The 21,692-nt window shown below is 39.0% G+C and overlaps 1 protein-coding gene across 2 annotated transcripts; it reads left to right on the forward strand.

Moving 5' to 3' along the window:
* Window positions 1-359: 359 nt before the first annotated feature.
* LOC127377874 (chemokine-like protein TAFA-1) lies at window positions 360-21,265 on the forward strand. Of its 2 annotated transcripts, none has more exons than XM_051426153.1 (6): window positions 360-801; window positions 1,994-2,138; window positions 18,570-18,710; window positions 19,818-19,942; window positions 20,130-20,216; window positions 20,371-21,265. In XM_051426153.1, exons 2-5 carry the CDS (start codon window positions 1,997-1,999, stop codon window positions 20,160-20,162), a joined length of 441 nt encoding a protein of 146 aa, XP_051282113.1. In that variant the 5' UTR covers window positions 360-801; window positions 1,994-1,996; the 3' UTR covers window positions 20,163-20,216; window positions 20,371-21,265. The 2 variants fall into 2 exon arrangements, with proteins under 2 accessions (XP_051282113.1, XP_051282112.1); XM_051426152.1 differs by having other exon boundaries at window positions 361-801; window positions 1,997-2,138.
* The last annotated feature ends 427 nt before the right edge of the window (window positions 21,266-21,692 follow it).

The following is a 21,692-nucleotide window of genomic DNA, read 5'->3' on the forward strand; positions in this document are numbered from 1 at the left end:
TCTTTCCCTCCTCATGTGCTTGTATCTGATAATATGACATCCTGACTGTGTTGTTAAGTTTCTTGGAAGAACTTTTAATCACTTAGAAAGATTAAGCATGTTCTTAGTTATCTTTATATAGGGCAGAGTAGAAACTGAAAAAATGACAGGAATGAAGGGAAATGCCTCAGGATGAAAAGAAATCAATTTTGAATGTAAATAATTATTATTCATGTGGTCTTAGTGATGACAGTGGTGCCAGTTTCCCTGATTTGCATTTGTCAGAAGCATATGATCAGGTGGAGTTCCACTATGCCATCTAATCCAGAGGCAGTCTGGCTTTAAGACATGTGATACAGTCTCTACACTCAGCCAGGCTGTACGGGAACATTTGTTTCTTAGTGCTCGCTGAGGGGGGACTCAGCGAGAGCTGCTGTTCAGAGGCTGCCTCTCACTGGAAGGATGCAGACGGTGAAAGAAGAGATTCCACTACAGTTAATTAAGGAGCACTCCGCACGTGCCTTTAAATGCGAAGGGGCAAATGAATTCAGTGTCAGTGGGAGCAGCTCCTCAAGGGGAAGCAGTGATATTTCAAAGGTGGAACTGAAAGAGCTGTAAATCTATTTCCTGACTTCGGCTTGACGGTCATTTCTGAATCAGTGGACTGTTGCTATCAAAGTGTGGAGCAGGGAGGCAGAGTCATTGGAGTTCCCTCCTCAAGCTAAATTCAGAGTTATTGGATGGGATCAACATGAGCAGCATTATGGATGGATTTATGTCATTCTGTTGATATATTTATATACTCTTTGTTGGGTTGCTCAGGTAAGATTTTCCTCTTTCTACTGTGTGCAAAAAATAAATCATGTCATTGTCAGGAGATTTAGCTTTTTGCATAAAACTGAAAAATCATACGTTTACCATAAAAATCAGTTTGGACTTGAAATGTGTACACAAAAATTGTATTCTGCATCATTGTTTAGACAAACAAAATGCATTTTTTTATTTTGTCTTATTCCATGATATGATTTGATATTGATGATACTGATGACTATTCAAGACATTTATTCAGCCATTTAGCTATTTTCTCAACTATAACCTATTGTTATGCTTTAACAAAGCATAAAGTCAGTTTCTGGAGAATGCACTTCATTTAACCTTAATAGTACTAATTTATGCATTACACATTTTTTCTTCCTATGGTTTGATAAAAGTTTTTAAGCACTTGAAAATTCAATATCATATTGAAATCATATAAGGAAATTAAATCCAAGAATATCTCATAGATTTTATGAATAGGTTACGATATGAACTAATGCATTTAAGAAGATGGTTAATAATATAATGCTTGTTGGCAGTTTGCTGCTGTGACTAAAACTGATGTTAACCGATTTCAGGGCTGAAACATTTTGTGTTTTCTCCCTCATAGATTTCTTTCGCAGCCACCCTTCTCCTATGACCAGGAGCATTCCTCGCTGTTGTTCTGTTTCTTTTTTTTCCCTTATCCAAACAGCATGGTGAAACATTACAAGGCTTTTGATTCCCATTACTGCTGTGTCACTGTCACATTATTCTGACAGATACAGAAAAGCCTCGGCAGCCAGCTGCTTGCAAAATCTTATCTTTCTTTAAGTTTGATTTTGGTTTTGAGGCAGGAGCACAGCTCAGGAGTTGAAGGGAGTCAGCCTGTCAGGGGAAATCTCTGCTGCATGGGAAAAACTCCCCAGGGATCACTCCACATCTGCAGCGTTGTGTCTCAGGGACAAGACAGGGCAAACTAGGAAGACGAAACAGTGAAGAAGTCATACTTATATAATCATGCTAATGATAAATTCAGATGACTAAAAGACTTCACCAGGGAAGCCAATTATAGACAGGAGTATTTATTTTTATTCATTCATTTATTTTTATCATGACCCCGGAAGTGTGTGTGTGTGCTTGTGTGTGTTGGGAGGGGTTGAGGTCATAGGTTTGAGAACAGGGTGTATTTTTTGACTCCACCTCTGCTGGTCCTTAGCAGATGTGTCCTGTCATGTCCTGGCTGCTCTGCCTGTGCCTCTGGGTCAGTGTGACTGCCATTCAGCTGTGTCAGGCCACTTTCTATGACACTATCCAACAGCATCACGGGACGAGGCCTGGACGAACCACTATACACATGATCGGTGAGTCCTACGGAGCTTTCTCCCCTACTCTGGGCACCACTGATTTCTTAAAAGCATCAAAATGAGCAGCAAATAATTTTCTTTAAGTGTCATCTTTGCGGCCATCGGTTGAGTACTGTTACTGTAGCATGCTGGGTTTGGTTGCTCATGTGTTGAATTAGATTGTCACAAGCTTGAAGAAAATAACACTTTATTTTGCTCTGGGTTTATATTTCCATCTTGATTTTATTACAGTAAGTCAATACATCCATTGATATATTAGCATTTAAACTTGGACTAACAACCAGTTATTTAGCAAGCACATTGTGCAGTGGCTGTTTCTCATCAAGATTTGGCCTTGATAGCATGAGCATTTCTGTACTGAAGATCACAAAGATAGATGATGAATGCTTTTGCACTTTCCTTCTTGAGCTATTACAGTTGATATTCATGCTACACTGCTCCTTTTCATTTTGATCCGTGCGATTGTGGTCTCTGTGAAATTGCATTGAATAGAATATGACCGTAACATTGCGGTCGAACTTTTGTTTTTGTCAGGCGGATGTGAGCCATGGTTATGGTAAATAATTATGATCTCAGGATTCAACAGAGGAGAGGAAGCCGAATGCTGTCAGAACTTCAAAGGGAGAAGTAGCTGCATGAGCGTGCTGGTCCTTGGTGTCTGTTATTTCCTCTATGCGCCTGTGCACCTCAAGCATATCAGCAAGGGGTCTTTTCAATACTCACAATGTTGTGAGTCAGAAGACTTCCTGTTCCAACACCTTCATTTCATTACTCATGTCTGCACATGTGTATTGGAGGAGAAAAAATGTTAAAGAAAAGAAAAAAAAACATTCACAAATAGGATGTCTCCTAGAAAATGGTCTCATGTCAACAAAGGGGAAATGGAATTAATATTTCAAATGTGCATTCAGGCACCTTTTTAGAGAAAACGAGCACAGAGTGAACAATTCAAGTCCTTCAGGACCCTCTGCCACTAAAAGTGTAAATGCCCTGTCATTCCATTTACCATAGTATGGCTAGTCTTCACTCCTGGATAAATGAGATGCCAGTTTTATGAGAGGAGGATGGGATGCCTGTCTGGATTGATTCTGACACTGGGACATTTGTTCTGTGCTGTGTGTTGTGTGCCTGTTGGATTGGTGGGAGGATTGGGGTTGACGGGTCATGAATTGGTGGCAAGAAGGCCAGTGGTTGCAGACCATTGGGCCAATCATTAAAGGCAGCGAAATGCCACAAGTTCACGGTGACTGGTATTACCAGAGGAAATCGAGATTACAGAGGGCGGGAGATCAGTTGTGTCCTTGCCAATAGAAATTTAGATCTATGGGGAGGATGTTGTTGAGAAAACCAAGTCAATCACGTGTAGTGACTTTGGGAACAGCTAAATTGTGACCTGATGTTCATATCCTTCCCACATACACAAACTCCAGCGAGATAAATTATTGGTTGTAAATAAAAACACCTGTAGCGTGAAAAGGCATACGAGACAGGAAGATTACAGATTTATCAGCAACATTGTGTTGCTCACTCCAAATGTGTTTTCAGTAATAATTTCTTTTGACAGCATATAAGCAACTGTTCCACTCGTGTACTGAGATATTGGCAGCCTTATTGCAAAGAATGTGTGTCCAGAAGTCCATTAGCTGGATGACCCTTGAGTAGGTGCTTGTGTGTGCTCAGTGATTCGGACAAGGCAGCCGGCTTTCCACCCTACAGCTCTACTTACAGATTGCTGCCTGCCACTCTCTCAGATATGCTTAGGGCTGTTCTCTGCCTTCCTGGGACAGGCAGTGTTGCTCTCTGCGGTATGATTCATAAGGTGCTGTATTTATTTGGTGCAAAGAGCGTGAACTGTGCACAAAACAGAACAGATTGTGTTTGTCGTGCATCCATAATGTGCCAGGCAGAGATGTTGCTTTTGGGGTCATGCGTTCCTCGACCCGAGGACAACGCAGAAGAATTTTTCTTGTCTAAAACATTGACTTGCTAAACCAACTTGCATAGATTTTAAAACTTAATCCAACTGCTGAAATCGTGAAAAACCTGCTTTGCAGGGGTGACAAATCACATGTTTTCAGGACTAAAATCTCTGCTCTCCTGGGATGTTCAGTAAAGGCAGAAATATATGCTCACTGCAGAAAGAACAAAGGTGCGTTGAATGTGTTGAGCAGCAGTCTACTTACTGTGGAAGAAATAGTGCCATTGGTGATGCAGTGCATCATGTGGAGGTGTTGGCAGAGAGTATGACAAAGTGTAGATAGTGGCTGCCTGAGGTGGCCTTGCTCCCTTATGAACTCACTCCCACCAGCAGCCGGCTTTGCAGGGTCAAACTGTTCATAACTAAAAGGTCATCGATTCTTAACACTGTGAGGAGAATCTCTTACCTTGTGGTTGCTGTAAAATGTGTTGCTGCAAGTGAATGTGCATAACAAGATAAGATATGCAGAGCTGCAGAACTAAGCATACAAGCAGAAGTAACTCACTTGTAAGTATCCACTGTATATTATAATTTATTCAGACTTAAGTCATAAATACTTAACTCTGTATGATATCCATTCCACTGTCTACCCTCACAGTGTTACCTACTATGATAGTCTACTATAACATCTACAGTGTATTTACCACCCCCTTCCCCAGCCTCCCCTCTCTAAGATGTACCTTTTCTACATGGATGTACTTTCAGTGTTAAGCAACTTTAATATCAATTTCTTCTAATACATGGAGTACGCCTATAGTTTAATTTCTTTCCAGAGTGAGAATACCATTAAAATCCCTATTGTCTCCCTTTCAGGAGCTTTAGTGAGGAGTAGAGGATCAGGGCTTTTTTTTCTCCAATGCACTCCAACAAAGGAAACCACTCGCTGGTAAAGCTCACAATGAAACAAACATGAAAAATGGATTTTCGGCTGTCACAAACAGAGGTTGTATCCTCTATGCACTGTTTTAGACACTGACAATTTAATAGCCTTATATAATGCATCCCGGAGGCACATTATTTTGACATACATCTTCCTCCTCCCCTCCCCTAGACCTCCTCTCAACTATGCTCTCGCTAGTGTCAACACTGCTCCGCTGCAGTGCCAGTGGGAAGTGGCGTGCAGTCTCAGCCTGAGGCCGCTACACATCTGGAGCTCAGCAAACCCACTTTGTCCTGATGTTGTTATACATGCCACAGTGACGTCGAAGAACCCCTGACCACTCTGTAAAACACCAGAAACTTCCTCTATAGCTTTCAAAGTGGATTTCCTTTACTTTATTGGCTCTTGTAGCTCTGAGAGGCAAAGCTTGTTCATGTGTTGTATCATACATTTTACCAGGAATAAACTATTCGTGTCATTTCCTCCCGTTAGCCCTGAAAGAAAAATATATTCTTAAGTAAATGAATCTAAGGACAATGACTGCCCTAATTATTACTGTATGCTCACAGCTACAAATAGGTTTTACATATTTCAATATTTCCCATTTATTTTCTCTTCCAGGCTATGAATTATTCATAAGAGAGAGCTCCTCTAAGCTTGTGGATATTTGTTTAAACAGCATGTTTAATTGAAGTCTTTCAGCCAATTCTGTGCAGGGGCTATGGTTTGTGGTCACAACGCTTATATGCAAAATGAATTTCTGTGGCCCACAGCTTAATTAATTAGCCAGCTTTCTCTCTCAAGACTACACCAGCTGTTTCTTGTCTTAGCCAGAATCCCCAAGCATTAATAAAAGGGGTGTTAATGCTCAGACAAAGTTCATGGCTCAATACATATCATAGTGTTGAGATCACAGTTGTTTTTGGTAGTGGGGGGAAAAGAAAAACTACATTTATTTCTATTTACTTTAACCCTTACATGAATGAGAGTTGTGTTTTCCCAAATATTCCTACATGCGTACAATTACTAATTTACTTACTGTAACATAAACTAGCTACAGATTAAAGTAACATTGCTTGTAAACTGGCACTAGAGGAAAGTCAGGGGAACACCGAAGTCAATAGGCTCCATTCCCTAGGCACCATGTCTTCACTAAATTTCCTGGCAATCCATCCAATGGCTGTTGAGATATTTCAGTCTGGACCAAAGTGGTGGACCGACACTGGCCATGCATGGAGCCACTCTACTAGTATGGCTGCAAAAAAAGGGCTTTTTACAGTTTCAACATTCCAAAACCAGAAAAGGGTTTAAGAAATAGGTTTAAAAATATAATCAATAAGACAGGGTGTATTATTGACTTCAGGTCTCTAAAGAGCTGAGATATGTCTATAAGGGTTAAAAATGTCAGCATTAAACAGCAGTACATAAGCTGGAAGAACTCAATCTTTTGTGGGGGGGGGTTTATGGGTGGGACTTTTGAATAAATGTTCTGCAATTTGCGAGATGTACTGTTCCGTACCAAACAGCTCATGTACTGCATGTAGTCCTACAACCATAGTATTAAATGTATTTATGTTAGATAACTACCACCATGAATTGCAGCCTCTGGCCAGTTGTTTCTCTGCACAGAATGGAGGCTTGTAGTGAAGCGACATTTACTGTTTATATATAACCACTGTGAATACTGGAACACATTTAGCCTCAGAATGGCATTGTTAGTTGATTGTTTTACACCATTTTGCCTCTGTTGTGTATGAGAAGCAGAGCATCCTCTTGGGGTCATTAGCAAGATTTTAAGACCCTTGTTTTGTTTTGTAGTTAGCAGCAGTTTTCTAAATATGTTGCTGTGACAGCTGACGTAGCTGAAGGATAGTTGACTCTATAACCCTGAGTCCCGATAAAAAACGTTTGCTTTAATCCAGAAATAGTCCAAAACAAAGCTCAGCTATTACAGATACTGTTCTGTTTGTTGTTTGCAAACAGCAAAGCAAATAAGTGGCTTTGATTATATTAAACAATGCTCTGTAAAGGTTCTGAGCCTGAACTATCTGTAGTTGAAAATTAATTAGTGGCTTTTTAAAAGAGTCATATGGATTACATTAATGTTTCATATTAATTAATGTGTAATGATGATGTTAGGTGTAATCAGCATTAAACTTTCATTACTGTGAATTATGCATCTGCATTAGCAGGTTTAGAAACTGGAGACAGACCAGGGACACAGTTTTAAAGGAGGACCCATTTGTAAAATGAGTAAAAATGTGTCAAGACTCCCATGTGTACATTATTAATAGTCGTCATTGTTAATTCATTGTAATAAATGAAAATTAAATATTCTAATATCAAATAATAGCAACACATAGCTGCTTTTAATAACCCCAAACAGCCCACAGCTGTAGACAGAGAGAAAGGGCTTTCATTTTGTGTTCGTTTTGTGATTTTCTGTGGTCAATTAGTCTTTTTGTGTTATGTGTTTTGTTGTTTTGCATCTCTTTTTTGGTAATTTTGAGTCTTTTTTGTAGTTTTGGTCTTTTTTGCCAATTTTAATCTCTCTTTTTTTGTCATTTTTGATCTCTGTGTGGTTGTTTTGGGTAATTTTACGTCTTGTTATGCATTTCATTTAGTGTCTCTGGGTTTTTATTATTGTTTGGCACCTCTTTGTGTTTGTGCTGCTTCTCTTTGTAAATGGTAAATGGACTGCATTTATGAAGTGCTTAACAGTATACCTTGACAAACCACTTTACAATATACTCATTCACACTCGCACAGATGGTAGCAAAGCCATTATGAAAGGCTCTGGCCTAGAGCAACTCCGGGTTCAGTGCTTTGCTCAAGGACACATGGAAAAGAGGAGCCGGGGATCAAACTGCCAACCCTGGAATTAATGTACGACCTACTCTACCTCCTAAGCTACAAAAGAGGTTGTGGTCCAATGGCCCTGGCCCTGACCATTAGTACATATGTGACGCTAACAAGTTTGCTACCTGTCATCCTTTTGACTCTGGAGGGGCAATGGTGGCCAGCCCTCTGGCCCCGCCCCTTAATTGGATAATCATAGGAAAGTAGACACCACTAATCTGAAGGACTATACAGCATCATAACTGGCCTCTACATTTTTCACCTTGGGATGCCCTATTTGGAGTCACACCATTGAACCCACTGAGATACGGGGTAACAGACTACTGTAAATGTTGTTCACACTTCATATTCCTCTTCATTAATAACATGGGGGGAAAAAATCGATCCAACCTTTCATCTTTTGTTCCCATTCCAGAGAATCAAAACAAGCCCTCACAATGGAAAGGATCCCACCTACCCCACACTTCACAGTAATTGCTGATGTCAGTGGTTGCAGAAGCCTGTGTGGGCTCATGTGTGAGCACCGTTCCTCTTTAATTCAACATTTTCCCCATGAAAAAAAAAAAAGACTGTTAAACTAATGACAGTTTTGTGTCCCCACTGTTTGTAAATATTAGCTTTGAGAGTTCAAACCCTCTTGCCTTGTGTACAGAGTATTGTTCCAGCAAATATGCTCCCTGCCAAGGTAAAAGGTTACCCTGCTGTTTAGTTTTCCTGTTAACTGACATTACATGGAAGTGTAGAGATGTAACAAGTTTGTCACAGTGTGCTTTTGTTCCTCTCTGCTTCTTTTCCTTGTAGAGAATTTTCAAGGTGTGGCAGCCCTCAGGCTGTCCCTGCCCTTTAGACGATGAACAGGGTTGTTGTCACTTCACTGTTGGCCATTCGTGCTGGAATTTAGATGTGATTTTGAAGATTTGGTGACCCAGTTGTGAGACACATCGTTTATTTAAATCTAGTTAAAACTGGGTCTGTAGATTCTGAGCGATTTCATGTGACTAACACCCCTCCATCCCCGAGCGCCGTCAGCATGAAGAAAAACTACTTCTATTAATTCACCCTCTGTATTTGTAGTGGTGAAAATGGGACCTCATTTCCTCATTTTTGATTTTCTCAATGAAAGAAATGGGAATTATGCTTGAGAGATCGTTTCATATGGCAATGCCTTTGTGGTTTCACTAGCCTATTTTAAATGCTTGGCAGGAATATGAAATTCATTATCATTACTTAGACCTCATTAAACTGAAAAGAAGCATCTCAACTTACTAATTGGTTCCAAGGGGGAGGGTAGTATGAGAAATAAGCAAAGTAATTAATATTGGGTTTATCAGGCTCTATTGCAGATTTCAGTGTTTTTTCATGCTGTAATATTTCCTTGGTGTGCCATAAGTCTTCTGGCATATTTACACTACAGATCTAATTACCTCTCCTGGAGAGACTGGAGTATGCATGTATGAAAATGGGGACAAAAGCGGAAAAATATATTTTGCCAAATATGAACAACATGATGGAAGGATTGACTGAAACATTTCATGCCCTGCCTCATGAAATTAAATTACTAAAAAAAAGCAGTACGTGTTTAATAGGCTGCTATTATGATCTGATACTGTAACATGTAACTTAACAGAATAACACATCTACAATATCTAATTTAAAACATGTTGTATAGGTTCTGAAAATATTTCGCTATACAATAACACATGTTCTTTACCTTCCTTGATTGCAGTGAGACGTGATCAAAATGTTGATCACATGACACATTCTTCTCTGTTGTATCATACTGAATAAGTAAAGAACCATCCCCGCCAATTTCAGCTTGCAGGTGTTGCATAATCATCACCACCATCCCTTCAGAGTACATGTCATACAGCACGAAAGGTCATTTAGGCTTTGTATTATGCATTATTACACAGTTTACATGTTGCAGGCTCATTGGCATACTGCGTAGATTATCTGGCCGGCAGTGAGAGGGGCCAGCAGTCACATCAAAGGCGAGCAGCTGTTCTCTAAAGGCTCTCTGACTCGACTCTATCTCTTTTTCCTTTTCTTCTCGCTGAATGTAACTCTATCATCAGAGCAGGCAATCTAAAAATATGAAATACCAGTTCTGGACATTTGCCAGTTGGGAAAAGGGGCTGGATTGAAGGACAGGAATGGCTTGACATTTAAAAATGAATGACATCTGACTGACAGATAACATATTTTTAAATTGTAATTCTTCTGTTTGCCCATTTCTAAAAAACTCAATAGTGAATGTGTGTTACTAAAGGATAACGTAGATAGAGTGCCTTTGTTTATATGTGTTTAATAGACATGAAAGCTGCAATTGTACAGCACATCGTTGTCACGCTCAACAAGCCACACATCACCACCATAAAAACCAAATAACCGCAGGCGTTTTTCATGTGCGGGTCCCACTCGCTGAGAGTCAGAACAGCATTTAATGCCCTTGATCAGGACCAGTCTTGCAGTGTCCTGGGCTTGTGTTGTGTCTGACAACAGAGACGACAAGCTTTGAGGCTCACATGCAAATGCGAAAACCCATTCCCTGCTACTCGCTGCTTCCTCTGTTCCATGCAGTTTTCATGCATCTTAAAACAACACCAGTTCTGCTCTGTGAATAATCATTTTGCATTTCAATAAAGTATCACCCATCTTTGGCCCACTGCACAGGACCAATCTTTCGGCCTGCTTGTGTCACACGCTGTCAAAACCACCAGCCATATTTCATCAATTCCTATGCTTTTGTTTGTCATGGACAGATCTTTTTTCAGAGCAGCAATTTGTAGTTGTCTTTGCTTGTAAATTGGTTTGATTTCTCTCTCCTGTAGGCACATGTGCTCACAAGTGTAAACTTCCGAACACACACATGCGTTAAAAAAAGAAATCGAGTTTGTGAAGAAAAAGATATCCTCATGTGATGACACCTTAGTATTTGGAGCTTTTCCCAAAGACTTGTTAAAACATTTAGAATTCCCAAGTTTACTCAAACATTTTAATGGTTTACAGCAACACACAAGTCCTCTGCATTTTCTTCAGCCTCGAAACAAATTTGTCTCGCACTTTATCGAGCAATATGTCACTCACTTTCAACCCAGAATTTATGTATAGAATAACAACAGTACTACAGGGACTTCAGATGTTTTCACAGAAGGCATGCAGGAAAAAAAATAGTCACTCAATTTGACACCATGCAGTCACATGTTTTGTGCCTCTCACTGTCTTCCATCTGCATTAATTTGACATTCTCTAATCTGCCGCTCCCATTTCCTGTCAGCGGCAGAACTGCTGTAGCCTGCTGGCTTGGATGTCTGCAGAGAGCATGCACAGAGAAAGTGGAGCCTATTATGGGTCACCTTGGATGTATTTTCCATTAAAAGGTGACAGGCATGCTGCTTTAAAACACAGACTGCTGTGGTTTGGAGATCAGAGCCTGCTGTCTCTTGTAAATTACTTTTAAGCAACAAAATAATTAACCACAGTTAATATGGACTTTTGAGTTTGGGGGGACCTGCATGTGATATGGACTCTGAGGTTGTGGGATGTTATTCAGTTGTCACGCAGTTATCAAGATGTATCGTCACATGGCACTTAAATGTGTGCGTGAGCATGCAAACTCAGTACACATAGTGCCACTGGCTGCCAATCACTGGAATCCAAAGCCCCAGGAGAGAGACAAGTTACCTGCTAAATTAAGTCCCTTAGGCTTTCCAGTTGGTTTGTATATGGATTGTAACAGCGTATATTCTCACTGCTATTCTTTCAGTCATATGCTGTATCTGTTAAAGCCACGTATTTCACTTGGATTATTAGGTTATACCCAAATGACAGACCAGGCCTCTAAAGTATTTTTTCATGTACACACTGTGTCAAACGCCTGGAACAGATGGCAGAGAAGTGTTGCCATTCAGACGGTATACTTGCTATCAGCGTCTCCAGAGACAACCACACAGTCTGGGCTCATTACAGTAGACAGCGAGTCATCGCATACTTATTGCATAGTGACATTTCTATTGAGATAGACTGACCATTTTCCTCTGCTCAATGGCTGTTTCATCACGTTTGAAGAACCATTTACTGGTCCCACATGAACTCTGCTCACATTCATTAGGCAGGCAGGACCGCAGATCCAGAGACCCACAGAATCGGCACTACGCGTTCATGTCATGCACGATTTGACAGCTTTCGCCTTCATCTAGTCCTGCTGTCCATAACTCATCAGATTTTGATGCAGTGTTGTTGGCTTCTGGCGTGACTCATTGTGCCGTAGACCGTCGACTCAACGGCTCTCACTCTCCATCCAGCAGCTGAGACACCGCTCATGCCAGGTGTTATCGTTTGTGTAGATAATAGCATTACAGTTAAGTGCTCTGACAAATTTCCATGTGCAAAACTTGAACAAAGCGGATCCCTCTGTCAGAAGTTGGGTAGAGTGCCAGTGGGTTTGTTATGTTTGACAAAAGCAATTTTACTCTTACTGTTAAATTTATTTTACAGTAACTGTCAGTACACTAGTACATCTTGATTTGCAGGCATAAAAGCAGAATAGGCAAAGAATAGAATTAAATAGAATATACTACCTAGACAGATTGAAAAATTGGGTCAAGATGAGTCTAGACCTAACCTTAAGTGAGCTTTTTTCCAGATTTCTTTTGGTGTGATATCAAATATTATAATTCATGTTATAACAGTGGACTAAAAGTCCAAAATCATTTACAAATTTTGGAAAACACAAGTAGATGTACAGCCTTTGTTACTAGACAACAGAAGTAAATCAAGCCTTTAATGTGAAACTCTAAGATTATGAAAAGCTTCAAAGTTGGTACAGTTCTACAGAAGAGTCGGGCTGCTTGAGAACATGACAGAACAATCACAGGCCTACTATACAGTATATAATAACTTGCATTAGAGTATGTTATTCATTCTTGACATTGAAAATGGCAGTTGAGATAATAGCCTTGCCACAAGGTTTATTTGTTATATTTCTACTTTTACTTAAGGCTGAGTGATTCTAAACTCTGCATTTACAATTCAGACTATTGTGTTTTTTAAATAAAATATATACAGCAGTGGTTATAAAATTAGTCTCACCACTAGGTCAGTTTAGTAGCTCATATCTCATTATATTCATCAGCATATGGAGATCGCCCAGTTGTTGTGGACTTTTCACTTTCGTGAGCTTTGAAGCCAACACGGATAAGAAGTCCTTGTGAGAAGAGTTTTGAACATCTAGTGGTGGACTACATATCCTTTACTTAAGTAAATGTAATAATACAACAATGTAAAAAATACTCAGTTGCAAGGTAAAGTAAGTAACTATTCAAAATGTACTTCAAATTAGTTTTGTGTTATATAGATTATAGTATTAGATCATTATTACTGTATAAGTAACAATTTACTGTTGTATCTGGTTGAGACAGAGCTACTTTGTTTTATACAGTTGGGAAGTTCAATCTAACAGTGCTAAAGTGTCAATCTTAAAGACTATTGGGTGATAAAAACTTTATTTTCATAACACAAGCAATTAAATCTATTGCTGTAGTAAGGTTTCAGTATTTCAGTTAATGGCAGCCTTTTAATTTAAAATGAACCCATCTAACTGTATCTTGAAATAAGAAATGCAGTGCACTTCAGTGTTTTGAGATTTGTTTTAGAGAACAAATGCATCATAATTTAAAAGGATCATGTGTTTTGCATGAAAAATCTTAATTAGTAACTAGAAACTAAAGCTCTAAAATAAACAGACAATATTTCCCTCTGGAGTAGAAGTGTTAAGCATCATGAAATGGAAACACGCACTTAGTACAATTCAGCTTTGTGTGGAGTTTGAAAGAAGTGGGCGTTTGGGAGGAAGCAAAGGATCCGATGAAAGATGTTATCAGATTTCATTAGGGGAAATGAAAGATCCAGTGTTGTTGGAGTTTGACCCATATCAGGGACTAAAAGTCACAATCACTCAACGTCTGCTGCACAGATTTTGACTTCATTTCAAAAATCTGTCTCTTGTGAGTCCTCCAACTCAAGAGATGCAAATCAGTGGGGCACCCATTTAAGTACAATATTTGAGTGAGTGCAATTTCCACCACTGTGTAAATGTAAATATTACAGAAAACAAATTAAGAAAGCAGTTATGTAATTTTGCATGTATACTTATGAGTTAACTAAAATGCTTTAATCTGGAAGAATATTAAGATGACGCTGATGCTGAATTTATAATAATTGATATAAATGGGATGTGACAAACTGTAACATTCAGGAATAGGTCCTTCGTCCACTTGGTGAGTACAAGTCACTTTAATTCTCCACTAAGTCAAAGCCAAAGTGCAAGAAAGGCTGAGAACGGATTCAGACCGTGGACTGCAACACTAAATATATTAAATACATCAAATACATCAAATGTTCAATGTTCTCTGGGTCAAGGATTTCTTTCCTTCTTTTTTGCAGCCAGAAGTGACCAACCAAAAAAAAGTCTGAGCACAGCAAATAAATCAACATAAGAAACCAAACAACACCAGGAACAAATCACCCCAGAAAACACGACAGAACCTTCCACCTCATATAGCACAAAGTTATGAGTTTTGCAGTTCTTTCAGACCTAAAAATGAGCTGTGCCCTGTTGGGTGCAGGTTGTAGGTGGTCACCTCGTTTCCTGACAGGCTGTTTCCCAGCTCAGAGTAATGAAGAGGCAGGAGCACAGAGCATGGCAACAAAAACAGAGCAGTTCCAGTAGAGACCCTCTGCTTCTGTGTGACCTCTAACCCGACGAATGACAATTTCAGTGTGACCCTTGTTCCCTGTCAATCAATCTTTTGCTGCAGACACAAGAGAAGCACATGCACACACACACACACACACACACACACACACACACACACACACACACACACACACACACACACACACACACACACACACCACACCCTGAAGCTGTTTGGCATTTGGGTGACTGACTTTGTTCATAGTCACTGATAATAGGGGAAAATGGAAATACAGAAAACAATTATAACCTTGCATGGTTCCAGCCCTCACCTGATGAGAACGTTCTTCTCTAGCCATGTTATTCTCCATCTCCCTCTGAAATATTTATAATGCAAAGATGGGGTCTCTGAGCATGCAGCGAGTTGTACTCACAGGCTGAAACCATGGGTGAACTTGAAGAGTGCTCATCAGTGTTGCGTAGCTTTTGTTTAAAGGTACCCAGTACACCTGCCAGCTGGAAATACCACACTGATTTGCATTTTTATTTGATTTTAATGTATTCTTCAGAGGTGATGATTTCCAAATATAGAGTATCCTGATTCTTTGCTCTGTTTGCTAGCAACAAGCAATGCAAGTTAATTCTGTTGAGTAGTGTGTTTTTAATAGATCAAAGAGGAAATCTGGGGCTGTCTTATGCAATTAAGGAGATGCATTAAGAAGAACAAACCCCTGTGGGCTGTTGTTTTCAAATGATGCCCCACTGCTTCCACTGGTACATCACGATTAATGTTGTGCAGACATGCCCTTTTGTTGAGTGCATCAGACAGCAAGCAACATTCTCCCAGACTGGCTACAAGATCTGGATATTTTTCAGTTGAACCAAAGGCTGTTGATGTTTTCTGAAATATAGAGCCAGGAGTCATGATAACCCCAAGAATCTCAAAACAGTTGGCAAGAAGCAGGAAAAAGACAAGCTTTCGCAATTATTTCCTCTTCCTGTGTTGAAATTTAGCTATTAATTTGGTTTCTTAAAACTCACCTATCCAATTAACAACTTGTCATTTGTTCTGTTTAATTAATATTTCTCCTTTGCTTCAGCACAAGCAGATTTACAACCAGTCAGTGCATATGCTACTTTATATCTACTCAGGACAAACACTGAATTCTGATTGAAGTGCTATCAACTTAATCATAATCTAATTCTGACTTCTCTTGAGGTTTTATGCACATAAGAGAAAATGTTGATCTTTTTTAAAATATATATATATATAAAGCAATGTGGAAGAAATGAGAGAATCAAATGTGAGATGCGCCCACTGATCTACTTCTATCCTGTGGGTCAAGTGGGGCTGTGTTGGTTAATCCCCTCAGGAGCTCACATGATGGCTCAATTATATCCAGAAATTGACACACTCTGTCTCTCTGTACTTTTTGAGTTTAAGCTACTTTATGGCTTAGTTGGGCTGGTTTAAATTCATGGACTCAAAGGAAATACAGCAATATACACAATGGCGTTCTCCTGAAAATTGCTGCCTCCACACTCTTATAATCCCAAAATACCTGTAGAGATTTGAGATTCAAAACTAAATGATAACTTCACTAAATAACCAGAAGCAAATCTTACATTGTGTTATAAAACTTATATACACAGGTATAAATTATTAATATGCTGGTTTAAAAATGTTTTTCAAGGGTTTGGATGTTTAAAATCCATACAGACATATCATTACGACTTCAAATAAAGACTATTTTTATTACTGATTAATCTGTTTTGTTTCGCCTGACCAATAGTGACACTTTAACCCCCATTATTTAGCATTTATAAGTTGTATATAAATTAAATGGTAACTTCTCCCATGAAGATATGTTTTATCTTATTACTTTTACTAGATTGTGATTCATTATCTGCTTTTACACCAACAGTTATAGCTGTTGTTCATAAACAATGGTGTAGTGCATTATAAACCATTTATTTACATACTGCTTATACATTTAAATATAAGGGGGTTAAAGTAAAGTGTCACTCAAAGGGCAAAATATATTTGATGTACAATTATTTAAAACACAGACGAGCCACAAATGCTCATATTTAAGAAGCTGAAACAAGCAAATATTTGTTGCAGATAAATTTTCTGTCAATTAGTTAATTGACCTCTTCCACATATAGTTACATATGATCACAGCTATGTCATGTTTTCAAGCATTAATAATGTGTTTATAAAACAGCTATGCCTCAAATTATAGTTATTGACAAACAAAAATGTCTATTTGCTTACAACAATATTATTGTTAGTTATTGTGCATACTGTTTATGAATCAAGGTAGGAATGTTGACATAAGGATTGTCACCACTTTTATATTGATGAATTATGATTATCTGAACTGCAGTGATTTGATGCTGTTTCCTGCTCTAACTAACTCAAGATTGTGTCCTTGACAGCTCTAACAAACTTAGACTGCTCCGCATCAGGAGGGCCTCACAAACCAAAATATTCAAATGTAGTTAAGTGATATATATATATATATATATATATATATATATATATATCTAGCCACGACACATTTCACAAACCCACAGCTCATTGTCAAACATTACTTCAAATCACTTTGCTGGCAAAATAATAGATACTTTTTCGCTTCTCTCTGCTCTTTCTCTCCGCAACCTCCTTGATCTTGTGCCATGCTGACGGGTGTAATTGTCGGATGGTACTTTGCTGCACAACTCTCATATGTAGAGAGTGTGAGCGCAGTGGGTGGGAGAGGCCAGCAGTTGAGGTGGGTCAAGTCTGCTTGGTCCAGTCCTCTCATCCTTCGGGGCACAGCCAGTAGTTTGGTGATAATTGCATGGTGGAGCCAGTGTTCATATTCATGATAACCCTGAAGCAGGCCTCTCCTCCTGCGAATAGACGTATTTTTTTCTGTCCGCTCTCACACATCTCTTCATCATCATTTTACATTCAACAAGCTGCAGGGGCCTTGCTTGCTCAAAGCGTGTAAAGCATAATTATTCTTGTTTACAGCAAACTTGTGTGATGTTTTACAGCTATTTTGCTTCTTGAAATCAATCTGTGAATATAAATCATTAATGAATGTGGACATTGTAGATTAGGAGATGCATGCCATTAAGGTACATTTAAGGTACGTTATTACATCTAATTTATAGATCCTCGTAAATGTTACGAACTGGACCGTTAAACCTACTACAAAGAGGTTTTAACTGCATGAAATAGTCTCAATTTAATACTGATGCCTCTAGACCTACATAAACAAACACCATCAGTGAGAAGATTGGCTATTCTAGTTGTTCTTAATGCCTGACACTTGGTCATATTCAGTCGGATTCCCCTTGAAATCAATGAAACGAGGCGGTGGAAACATTACCACTTTTGTCCACAGGGACCACTAGAATCAACAGAAAATGAAAGTTCCTTGTAGGGGCTTTAAGTAAGAGTACCAGTGCTACAATTTAAAAATACTCTGTTACAAGTAGAAGTCTTTCATTTACAAAAGTAAACGTGCTGGTTGTGCAGTAGAAAGCTTGTTGTGAGAGATATTGTTATATATTACAGTTATTAGATTGTATTGATTGATTGTACTGAGCAACATTTTACTAAATATAAGGTGTTGTGAGATGATTAATGGGAGAAAAAACACATTGGATAATATGTACCGTTATTTGTTATTGGAACTTGTAACAACTCATCTCAAACGTGATAAGAAGCCTCAACCCCTTTTTTTAATAAGGAGTTATAAGCCAAACGTTTGGGAACCACTGGTTCAATCTTTGACAATGGTTATCATTGCTAAAGCTTAATCTGCAAAACAATTAGTAACTTAGAGTATAGAATTTAACTACATTAATTTAGTTACTTTCCACCACTGATGACAGTCACAAATGTGCACACAGTTATGTGTTAAGTGTAAATGTGGCTGTATTTGATTACCCCTGAGATGCTGACTTAATGTCGTTTTTTGTCTGTCTTTTTTTTTTTTTCTTCTTCTTCCTTATCAGAGGGGGGCACGTGTGAAGTAATTGCAGCTCACAGATGCTGTAATAAGAATCGTATTGAGGAGCGGTCACAGACAGTCAAGTGTTCCTGTCTGCCGGGGAAGGTGGCAGGAACCACCAGAAACAGACCCTCATGTGTTGACGGTGAGTAGTTTAGCAGATAAAGAAAAAATAAAATATCCGGTGTTACTACAATTCTGTCCTAAGGTTGCATGAGGAAAGAATATTCGTTTTGAAATTGCTTGCGTTGCAGGAAAAGAATGATTTACATTTAATTCAACTAGACATGTACTGTATTATACAAAAGATAAATCCTGCCAGGCAAAACTGCTATGTTTTGTAAAGATACAGAGATTTGTTCAAATAAAAGCCTAAGTCACCCATGCAATGCCTTGTCCCAGATAAGATTAACATTACCTGGGATAATGTCACATCCAAATTCGGTTGCTGACAGACAGCAGAAGGTATCTGCAGGGGTAAGCTTCATACCAACAGCAGACAGTCAAATACAACCACTGAATGTAGCACACCAGGGGGAAGAGTAAAAAAATAAAGATTAACATAAAGCAAAGAGATGCAGAGGAAAATGGCTGTTGATTACATAGGTACCTTGTAGATATTTCATGCTGGTTTTATACATGCTTTGACAAATGTCTGCTACACTGGTTCAGTACCTTGTAAGAAATGGATTTGGTGCTCTGGTCTGACACAACTAAAACACATATTGGCTTTTGGAAAACCTCTCACCTGCAGCTGTATCTTAAATCCTTTTGCAAATATTACTGCAATCTCTGAGCGGACTGAGGGATTTTGAGGTCTCTCAATGTCAGCTCTGACAGATTCTTTTCCTCTGTCACACATTACAAACCATTTACTGTCTACTTACCCTGTATTTAAGGCAATTTTCTCTCCTGACGACAGAAATGTGGTGTGCATTAAAGTCAAGAAACAGTCACACCTACCGATCCACTCACTCAATGAAAAGCCTCAGTTCCACCCTCTGCATTCATTCAACTGCATCTAATAAAGAACCCACATTGTAATAGGCAAAATTTTTGCACAAGTTGGATGTGACGAATACAGCCAAGTTACTTACTGCCACCTTTCACATGACGCATTTGACAATTAGGATAAGACACCCCTGCCTAATGGCCATCTATCTGTAAACTGTGAGCTGTGCTATCTGGTTTTACACTCTGTTAGGGTGAAAGTTACCTGCATCACCATTTCTCTTGTCTTTGTTGCCTGTAGCATCCATAGTAATTGGGAAGTGGTGGTGTGAGATGGAGCCTTGCCTGGAGGGGGAGGAATGCAAGACGCTTCCTGACAACTCAGGCTGGATGTGCTACGCTGGCAACAAGATCAAAACCACAAGGGTAAGATAACCTCTCTTGACCGCGGGAAACAAGACGTTATAGTAGAGCAGTGGGAGAGAAATGCACAGCGCTGCGACACTAGCTGTGGCATCAACAAAACAGCATAGTTATTTGGATTGAATTTCACTGCAAATTGACTTGTTAACAACAAGGTCTAACCCCTCAATTTCCTCCTTTTTCTTGTCAGAACACTCAGCCATACACAACATCAACGTATTAACACTTTGTGGAAGGGATGCAAGGGAACACCTCTGGTGCAAAGATTAATCTGCAGGTCAGCCTCTTCATTTTTACTGGGACACCGGTATGCTAATTAATTTATTTCAACGGATTTAATTGCAAAGCTTTGTAAAGGGCAAAACACACAATTTATATGAATTTCTGTGATATATACATCATCCTAAATATGTCTTTCCTTCTTGTTTCAGCACTGTCACAGGACCAATTATCACAAAGACAATGAACTTATTGTTGTCTTTAAGAAATGTGAACACTTCTCAGATTAAAGTGTAAAAAGATGTAGAATACACAAAGAACATCCTAATCAAGGCTACCGAAAAATACTGACACTCCAAGCTGCCTGCTGGGAACTTCATCATAACCTTGTAATGAATATATTTTCATCATTTCTTTCCAACTTTGAGATGGAACGTGATTGTCTGTGCGTTTGGATTAATTTCTGGAGAGCATCTGACATCTGTCCTCAGACATCAGTGAGACAGATGTGCACTTCGAAGCACCTAACAGGAGAGGAATACATCAAAGGACATGGGATGAGCAAGTAGATTAGTTTACAGCCCTCAGGTTTTCCTTTGGTTTCTTTTTTTAATAGTGTAAGAGGAAAAATACTGTACATAAATTGTTTGTTCTTTCTTGTGTACATGAACTTTATTTATAATGGTGGTGGTGAAAAAAAAAAACGATAATTTGAGTCCCTGAATGCAGTCTTGATCTTCCCTCTTGTTACCCAACACAAGTCCAACACAGCCAAAGTTCAAGGATGTGAAGTTAGGATAAAACAGATGCATTGTGAGGGAGGTGTTTTGCAAATACAGCTTGTGTGTCTTGATACTGTACATTTTACCATTTGTTTGTATGGTACTTGTATGCCTTTGATCACCTCTTAAATGGCTTTACCAGTCGAACTTGGTAACATGTCAGCTACCCTGAAACAGTTTGATTCACCAAAAATGTGATACCAGTAGGTTGTTTTCGATACTTAAAATGCCTTATTTGTGTCCGATCATTCTAATGATGATATTGTACATATGAAGCCATCTATTGATATGTGCTGAAATTTCATTAAAGTCACTGTTCCTGTAACTAATGTGAGTGCATACTTGCCACTGCCCTCAGATGTGTCAGTTACCAGTGCTCAATCATAGTAAATACAAATACAACTTTACGCTAAAGTAGCCAGACCAATGCTTTGACAGTGGAGTTTGACATTATAGGAAATGCACTTATTTGCTTTTTTACCAAATGCTACATGGTAATATTAATATTACTCTCTTGCCTGTATGGTAAATATGAAGTTGGAGCCAGGCATCAGTTAGCTTAACTTATAAAGACTGGAAAACAGGGAAAATTGCTGGCATTGCTCCTTCCAAAGGTAACAAATTCTACCAGCCAGCATCTCTTACTGCCACACTGTCTACCTGTGAGCAGCGACACTTCATACAGACATACAAGTGTCTCACCTATTTTTTATGTGTAAGGCACACAGTTCTCAGCAAAAATAGACTGTGAA

The sequence above is a fragment of the Dicentrarchus labrax genome, unplaced genomic scaffold (genome assembly GCF_905237075.1).
Source record: "Dicentrarchus labrax unplaced genomic scaffold, dlabrax2021, whole genome shotgun sequence".
Classification (NCBI taxonomy): Eukaryota; Metazoa; Chordata; class Actinopteri; family Moronidae; genus Dicentrarchus; species Dicentrarchus labrax.

What these genes read in the sequence shown, in the direction of transcription:
- LOC127377874 (XM_051426153.1), top strand. Translation starts at nt 1,997, where the DNA reads ATGTGTCCTGTCATGTCCTGGCTGCTCTGCCTGTGCCTCTGGGTCAGT. An exon ending in AACCACTATACACATGATCG is followed by an intron (nt 2,139 to 18,569) that starts GTGAGTCCTACG and finishes CTTCCTTATCAG; the next exon opens with AGGGGGGCACGTGTGAAGTA. An exon ending in ACAAGATCAAAACCACAAGG is followed by an intron (nt 19,943 to 20,129) that starts GTAAGATAACCT and finishes TTTTCTTGTCAG; the next exon opens with AACACTCAGCCATACACAAC.